The sequence below is a fragment of the Brassica oleracea genome, chromosome C4 (assembly GCF_000695525.1).
Source record: "Brassica oleracea var. oleracea cultivar TO1000 chromosome C4, BOL, whole genome shotgun sequence".
Classification (NCBI taxonomy): Eukaryota; Viridiplantae; Streptophyta; class Magnoliopsida; order Brassicales; family Brassicaceae; genus Brassica; species Brassica oleracea.
This window is the reverse complement of record NC_027751.1, coordinates 27,145,597-27,154,423: the sequence shown is the minus strand read 5'-3', so window position 1 is coordinate 27,154,423 and position 8,827 is coordinate 27,145,597. Positions and strand designations below refer to the sequence as shown.

The following is an 8,827-nucleotide window of genomic DNA, read 5'->3' as shown; positions in this document are numbered from 1 at the left end:
ATAACTTGAAATGGCTTCTCTGTAAGTAGACGGCTCGTAAGTGTCCACTTCCTCTGCAACCTGTAGTACTTAACCCACCATATCTTCAAACCGATATCTCTCTGGTGGTCTAACATCAACTCTCCTTGGTCTGTCTTTAGCAATACTGCGTTTTTCAGACCCAATACGTTGATTTCCAGAATTGGAAGATTGAGGCTGCTCATCAGACGTCGATCGCTCGCTCTCTTCCTGAGGATCGATCAATCTCGTGTTGTCGGACATCGATCAGAGATCTCTGCCATCGCCCAATCCTGTGTCTGGCGTAGATCGATCGCTCCCTGACATTGGATCGGTCGATCATGGGTAGTCTGACTGCACTCCCTGCAGCTCCACCTGCTTGTCAACATCCTCCTGCTCTGCTTTTGAAATGGACTCAGCTGAAACTTTGAACATAGAACTCTCATCAAACACAATGTTCCTGCTCATAACAACCCGTTTCTCAGATGGAGACCAAACTTTGTATCCCTTTACACCATCTCCATAGCCCATAAACACTCCCTTCTTCGCTCTTGGTTCTAGCTTTCCTTCATTAACATGATAGTAAACCGTGCAACCAAAGACTCTCAGAATAGAATAATCAGCAGATCTGCCTGACCAGAACTCATTAGGTATTCGACACTCGATCCCTGTATGCGGTCCAAGATTGATCAAATAACAAGTCGTGTTCACTACCTCAGCGCAAAACCTCTTCTCTAAACAAGCATTAGAAAGCATGCACCTCGCTCTCTCCAGCAATGTCTGGTTCATTCTCTCTGCTACACCATTCTGCTGTGGTGTATACCTGATTGTATGATGCCTAGCAATCCCTGCATCCTTACAGAACTGATTGAACTCTGTTGAACAGAATTTCAGACCATTATCAGTACGACGACTCTTAATCTTCTTCTCAGTTTGATTCTCCACCAGTATCTTCCACTCCTTAAAGCTGTTGAAAGCTTCACTTTTGTGCTTCATGAATGTTATCCAAGTCTTCCTCGAATAGTCATCAATCATGGACACAAAATACCTGTGACCCTTCAGCGACTCCACCTTGGAGAGACCCCAACAATCTGAATGGATGTAACCCAACGTGCCTTTTGTTTTATGAACAACCTTAGGAAACTTCTTTCTGTGCAGTTTCCCAAACACACAGTGCTCACAGAACTCAAGGCTCTTGGTCTTATGACAACAAAGAAGATCCTGCTTCGACAGAATCCGCATCCCACGCTCGCCCATATGTCCAAGCCTCATATGCCACAACATTTGCTGAACTTGAAACCATAGAACCTTCCAAAACCAAAGACTCTCAGAATAGAATAATCAGCAGATCTACCTGACAAAACCTCATTAGGTATTCGACACTCGATCCCTGTATGCGGTCCAAGATTGATCAAATAACTAGTTGTGTTCACTGCCTCAGCCCAAAACCTCTTCTCTAAACCAGCATTAGAAAGCATACACCTCGCTCTCTCCAGCAATGTCTGGTTCATTCTCCATCTTGATCTTGCCATCAGTCACTGCCTCATACTCTGAGAACCATTCTCTCCTTGGACACATATGATAAGATGTGCCTGTGTCCAGGACCCACCCATCTCTAGGATGTGTTTTTCCATGAGCAACCAGCGCAATCACTTCATCAGATTTAGCCTGCTTGATTTTGATACATAAGAAGTTGTCATATTCCCAAACTGGAAAACTGGGATCACCTGATTTGAAAGTGAGATAGCTTCTTCATCCTAACTCCTATGAGATTTTTTTCACTTACTAGTGATTCTCCACTACTTTATGTATCAAAACCAAGCTTCTTACATCGCGATTCATCCTAACTCCTATGAGATTTTTTCCACTTACCAGTCTGCTTCTTCTTCTTAGGACAATCAGATTTCCAATGTCCTTTCTCTTTGCAGTAATTGCAAATATCAGTTAGTTTATCGACCTTTTGTCTTTCGAATTCTTGCCTTTTCCAAAGCTCTTTCCACCACCTACAAACAACCCAGAAGCTTGGTCGTCTGTACCAGAAGCAGATGCCTTGTGTCGCAACTCCCTGCTATGAAGTGCTGACCTGACTTCCTCCAAACTCATTGTATCCTTACTCCCTATGAATAACTGAACAAAGTTCTCATAGGAGTTTGGTAGTGATACCAACAAAATCAGTGCCGCATCCTCATCTTCCACCTTAACATCAATATTCCTCAGATCCAACAAGATGGAATTTAGACTGTCAAGATGATCTTGGAGTTGTGTACCTTCTTGCATCCTCAGAGAGAAAAGACGTTGTTTCAGAAGTAGCTTCTTAGTCAGAGACTTCGTCATGTATAGACTCTCTAACTTCGACCACAAATCAGCTGCAGCATCAACACCGGAAACTTCGATGATGATCTCATCTGCCAGACACAACAAAATTGTTGATAACGCCTTCTCTTCAGTAACCTCCATCTCAGTAGTAACAGGTTCAACCTTCTTCCCTAACAGCGGTGCCCAAAGACCTTGTTGCTTCAGCAACGCCTTCATCTTGATTTGCCAGAGACTGAAACTGTTCCTTCCAGTAAACTTGTCGATCTTCATATTCATCCCAGACATCTTCTCACCAGATTCAACCCGAAGCTCTGATACCAGTTTGTTGTGACGGATGTGAGAAGATAGAGATTAACAGATGGATAAACAATAAAGAAAGACACAGAGATTTAACGTGGTTCACCCCTAACGGCTACGTCCACGGGCAAAGAGATATTTTATTGATGGAGGAATTACAGAGATCTGTCTACAAGAAGATCAGATCTAGTTTCTCTAAGGCTGCTAACTAGGTTTAGAAGAGGCAAAAAATATATATAGTTGTGTTCCGGAAAATCCTAGCACTAGTGGGCCTCAAAAAAAGACTAAGGCCCAACAGATTCAATGCATTATTCAACACAAAAGAAGAGGGTGTTACCACTTACCCTACAATAATTTTATCACCAAGAAAATTCGCCTCCACAACAGCTAAAGCAAAGAGACAATAGTGATACCACTTGCCCTACAATAATTTTATCTAGGATGTTAGGCTAATGGTTGCAATAGGGACGGTCATGGGCATAGCCAAATGAACTTATTGAGTAGTAGACTTAAGAGACTCCCTAGGATTCTCCATAACTCTTATGATGCTTAGAGTTCTGGTTGCTGCATTACCAAAACTTCTCCACTTCGAAACATGGGCAAAAACGTCAACTGGATTTATTGTGAAATTCTAATGAATTTAAAGACTTGGTGCATCACATCACTCTTCGTCGGCGATAACCACCACATGTGTAGCTTCTTTTAGCGCCACGGGATCCACCTGGTTAGTCCTCTTAAAATCAGTTAAAAATCATTGATCTCTTTCCACTTATGATGTACTTAGCTCCAAGATGCTGGACAAACATTCGGTTTTCGGTTAATTTGGATTTTGGATTTTTGGTTTTGGATTGGAGGTAACCAAACAAGAACCACCCTTAAATCTGTTTGGTATGAATAATTATTTCAGGGACTGGTAAATACCCAAAATATTATCTGGTCCGATTCGGTTCCGATTACTTTTGTATCCAAACTGCCCAAAAATACCAAAATAGCCAAACTACATGAATTACTAGAATAATAAATATTTGAAGTACCCCAAAAGTATTCAAAATTTTTAAACTACCAAAAAAAATTAAAGTATAAGGTTAAATTTTACAAAAATATTGTTAAATTTTAAAACTATAACCAATGAGATTTGAATATTTCAGCATTGAATTTAAATTTTATCTAACTTTTTGAGATTTATAATAGACTTTAAATATTTTGGTTATTTAAATCTAAACATACATAGTATTTTAAATATATATTATATTTCAGGTTCCCATTAGGTTATTGATTCGATTCCGGTTCGGTTCGGTTATCCCCAATATTATAAGATAGAAACCAATCGGGTTATTGAATATTAACATTTAATGGAATTGAATTATTTGGATTTTAGAATGACTTCCAGTGTTATTCAATTGAACTAGGAGACGATTAAGGAACAACTCTTCGGTAGTTTCATGCATCGAGTGAAACTATGTAATTTTCTTGGTTGCTGCTAGTGGTTCGAGCATGTCTTATACTTTGTTCTTCTTCTTTTTTGTGAAATCTCATGTGGTATCATCTAAAACATTATCATAACGACTCTTATACCAATGTCATAATAGCTTCAGGATACAGATTAACTAACATAAAAGAGAGGTAGAAAATACAGAAGAAGAATATTATTAATCTGCAAGATTGTAGAAATAACGTAGTACCCACGACAAAGTTGGAAAGTGGAAACGATCTAGAGATAGAGATATTGCATCTCTAAGGTTCGTTCTCCTTAACCTGAACGATTGATGCCCAAGTCTGGATAAGTGTCATCACTAATAGAAACGTAGCTGCAATGGTGGCTGTCCCTGTCCACGGGTTACCAAAATACACACGTTTGAGGATGGCCTTTGACCTATTCACAAGGTTTCTATAGTACTCGTTCACTTCACCCGCTATGTCATGATAGTAAGAACCAGTATCTACGATGCCTGTCACGAGCTTGTTCACCATCTGCGCAACTTTAGCGGGTTGCCTAATCCAACTTTTTAGTATTCCTTTCAAACCCGAAACCACCACAAATCATTCAATACACACACATTTTATATTTATACTGATATAAATAAGGATAAATGAGCTACCTTTCTCGAGAAGCAAGTCAACGTCTTTATCAGTGTCAATTAGATAATCTAGGAATAAGGCGTAGCTACATACGCGGGCGTTGTTAGGGTAATGGCACTGCTCAAGAGCCATTATGTTTCTTAGTTTCATCTCAAGGCTGTCATCAACCGTCAGACAAGGAATCTTCAAACAACCATTCTTGAAGCTCACACATAACGATAACTCATCTCCTACTGCCTTAAATTTTACTCCCCCACTATCTAGCTTATCCGCATTATACATATGCTTTATGGGTTTGGATTTCGATTTCCAAACATCAAGGTTAGGAAGTGTCTCCACGCGAACACACCTGATCAAATCAGTGAAATGTTTAAATTTGGAACTCCTTCGGATTTTACCTTGGAATCCGAAGAAGATGATGATTAGGTCCCGGAATGTAAGGTGCGGCCAGATTCTTGTGACAATTGGATTGAAGAGTTTCTCAAGGATAAAAAAAGGAAGCTGGTTCTCGAGCAAGATGAGATCATAATAGACTGTGATTCCAAGAGATAGACCGGCCAGGAGAGGATCTCCATTCTTATCTACTACTCCGCTAAACCTCAGTATGAACTCTATAATGAAAACAGAGTCGTGGAGGACCATCTCCACGAATTCTGGGGATTGAATCCATGCTGTTGATTCTTGATAGCTTGCCCTGATTGTCTCTTCCTCTTCTTTGATCATTCTTCTTAATTCATCGATGGTGGTTTCCCCTTCAATCCTTGCTGCGAATTCTGCTAGGTAAGTCTTCTTATGCTCTTCCATGTCTAAGTAGGCCATTGACTTTGTGTATGTGATATCATCTCCAAGATAAAGAGCCTTGAGAGCTTGAGATTTTACTGAATGGTGAAGAGGTCCAATGAGGACTAGTTGAGGCGTGTAGGGTTCTGGGTTTACTTCACGTAGACGGTTCGGGACTCTGTAGATACAACAAAACTCGGGATTCATAGGATACCGCCACATCCCTGGATACATCTCTCTCGGCTGGTTAACGTCCATATTCCAAAACCTTAACTTTTAGAACAAGTTCAGTGAAGCAATTGAGGAAGCTATGAGATTATCAAGTTTAGGAGGGACGAATTATTACTTTCGAATTTACTCACTCTTGGGAGAAAAAAAGAAATGTTGTATGTCAAAGCTGGATAAAACCTTGAGCTTATTCACAAATGATATGTTATTTTGTCCCCTCTTTATAGAACTACATTTTTGTAAGAAGTCCAAAGTGGAAATTGATTCATGGATTTTACTAGATTTTTTGTTGTTCGGAATAGTGAATACAAAGTCGTTGACTATACTTTCACAATATAATGTAATTAAATGTCAGATACTAGCCCTTTTATTAAAAAAAAATAGAGATGTGAAATAGTAGCAAACTCATTTCACAGCTTACCGACAAAACACTTCTTTTCATTTGAAAATTTTGGTCTTTTTATAAGAATTTATTTTGGTTCCCCATATTAGGCCCAACCCGAGCATTAATCATGCTCTAACTACACTATTTATTACCGAGTTTCTTAGGCTTTGTCTGCCCAGCTGTCCATCGGTAATTCGATTTCTTTCAAGTTTCAACTAACCTATCCAAACCTCACGTTTTCCACGTTAGGTCTTTCCTGAAAATTTTGGTACTAATAGTTGCAATTATTGAGAAAACACTTAATACAAAAACTGCAATATACTTGGAAGATCCTATGCACAAGTAAGCAAATCATTCAATTATGTATTATCCAGAATTTTGTTTAACTAGTATAACCGATTTAATTTAATGTTAATTTATGATTAGTACAATTAGTCTATAGGTGAGTGGTGGTGTATCTTAGGGTTACTTGAAGTTTTTTCTATTTTTCATGGTTTTGAATTTCAATTTTTTGATACCTTTGGTTTATATAGACTGTGATTGTGTGGTTGACATAGAGTAAATATTTACTTTAAATTTTACATTATTCCAAATTCCACTGAGAATTTATCAATCAAATGAAATACTATTTCACCTATTTATTTTAGTTACTATTTTAAAAGAACAAACACACAATTTTACTTTGAGTTTAGTTAGAGTAAAACAATTTACTCTATTTTTTTTCTCTTTCATCTCTTTTTTACTCCATGTTAGTTTTCGAGTAGTTCACAAAAAAAAAAAAAAATTCCGAGTATACCAATCAAATCCACAGCCATACTATTTGATCATGGATTTGACGTGCAGGTCTCCATATATGTCCTTTATCTTGGTGTATCAATAGTTGATTTCATCTATACTATTAAAATAAAAATCATATTTTTTTTCATATGTGATATTTTTTTAAAGGATCATCTCCTAAAAAGTTGGTTATATTATTATTATTTTTTTTAATAAAATCCTAACAACATATTTAATTTTCTTTTTGTTCCATCAAAATATTATTAAGTCTGCATAATTTCGAAAATATATTATTCCATCAATAAATAATTATAAAAAAATTAAAATTATAGAAAATAAATTGATTAATTTTCAAAAAATACATTTTACAAAGATTTTAAAAAGATTTTTTGTTAGAAAGATTCATTTCTATTTTAAATAGATAAAAAACTTGTTTATCTAACTATTGTTTTTTAGTAATTTATCATCTTTACTTGAAATTATGTTAATGAAATTATTCTCATCTTTACTACAAAATTATTTTGAAGTACATTGTATTATTGTTTAAAAAAACATTTTTTGTTGTTTTAATGGTATCTCAAATTTTCTCTTATCTACTATATATAAGTCCAATTTAATTTGCTTCTATATAAATTTTGTTTAGAAAACAATATGTAAAGTATACGTAATAATGCTTTCAAAATAATTTGTTACAAAAATACAAAATTTATAGTAATAATATATAAACCATATAAAAATAGGTATTATAAAGTTATATAATATATAACACTAAATTACATTAAGTTACAAATAAATTTTGTTATATAAACTAAAATTTTTATTATAGAAAGAAAAAATCTGCACGGATGTGCGGATCAAGATCTAGTTAAAATTAAATATAGAGTAAGTACGGAATTTGTTATGGATCTTTCATCAATGGGGTAACTAATAACAAAAATAAATGCTCTAGGGGAATTGGTTGTTGGCCATTATATCAAGATTAAATTTAGAGTTTTAAATATACTCCAAGAAAACAAAGTCATTCTCGATGGAATTTCCGACGGACAAAACCTGTTGAGAATTTTCGAGCAGATCCCGGCGAAAAGGAAACCAAAAATTGGCTACTACCAGCCATTGTAAACAATTGTGAGAATGCTTTACAGTATTGTCAAGTTTGTGTAATTAAGGTCGATTAACACATTCGTCTTATATACTCATTAAGTTTCCAATGGCAATATTTTCTCTTAGTTATTCGGTATTTGAATTTATTATTCTTTCCAATATCTAAAAATAATACAGACACATTGAAATGGAATGTGACAAACAATGTTGTATGGAATTACCAAATTTTCATATAAAATAAAACTCGTTAATGTTTTTTTAACTTACATTCTAACAATCTTAACTAGAACAAACAAAAAAATTCATCATTAAGCTAACAAAAAACAGAAACAGTTTTTTTCATCTTCCTATAGTTTTAAAAACTCTGTCAATATTATCTAAAACAACCAAATCATTTCCTAACATTATGCTACAAAAAAACAGAAACGAATAGTTTATAATCATGATGAAGTTTAGAAAACTAATCTTCTCTACTAAAAGAAAACTACAATTTTAATGTACCATAAAAAGTCAGTCTATTTCATTAATTACATCTATTTGGTTAGTTACATTTAATATTTTAAATATATAACATTTTAAAAACATCTATTTGGTTAGTTACATTTAATATTTTAAATATATAACATTTTAAAAACATTGTTAACATTATAATTTCATGCGGCCTTACTCTTAAAAACAATCAATTCGGATTTCAATCTTATGAGGACAATGAAACTATCAATCTTAAAGGTATTTAATCAATCAGTCAATTTCTAGCAAGTCTCAGCAATACTATTTCTACGTCTTCATAATATTATGGGTTATCAAGACTAGCAAAAATGGATTCAATTAATCATGCAATTAGGGTTTAACAATCAATGGATTTTA

At 35.2% G+C, this 8,827-nt stretch overlaps 1 protein-coding gene and 1 pseudogene across 3 annotated transcripts; both read right to left on the bottom strand.

The window, feature by feature from the left end:
• The window catches only part of LOC106338537, a 6,359-nt pseudogene extending 3,152 nt beyond the window's left edge, over nt 1-3,207 (bottom strand).
• A 981-nt stretch (nt 3,208-4,188) lies between these two features.
• LOC106342080 (UPF0481 protein At3g47200-like) lies at nt 4,189-5,917 on the bottom strand. Of its 3 annotated transcripts, none has more exons than XM_013780900.1 (3): nt 5,832-5,917; nt 4,710-5,737; nt 4,189-4,625 (listed from the first exon to the last, which is right to left on the bottom strand). In XM_013780900.1, the coding sequence occupies exons 2-3, from the start codon at nt 5,725-5,727 to the stop codon at nt 4,345-4,347; spliced, it is 1,299 nt and encodes a 432-aa protein (XP_013636354.1). In that variant the 5' UTR covers nt 5,728-5,737; nt 5,832-5,917; the 3' UTR covers nt 4,189-4,344. The 3 variants fall into 3 exon arrangements, with proteins under 3 accessions (XP_013636354.1, XP_013636353.1, XP_013636352.1); XM_013780899.1 differs by having other exon boundaries at nt 5,816-5,914; XM_013780898.1 differs by having other exon boundaries at nt 4,710-5,916.
• Between the last annotated feature and the right edge of the window lie 2,910 nt (nt 5,918-8,827).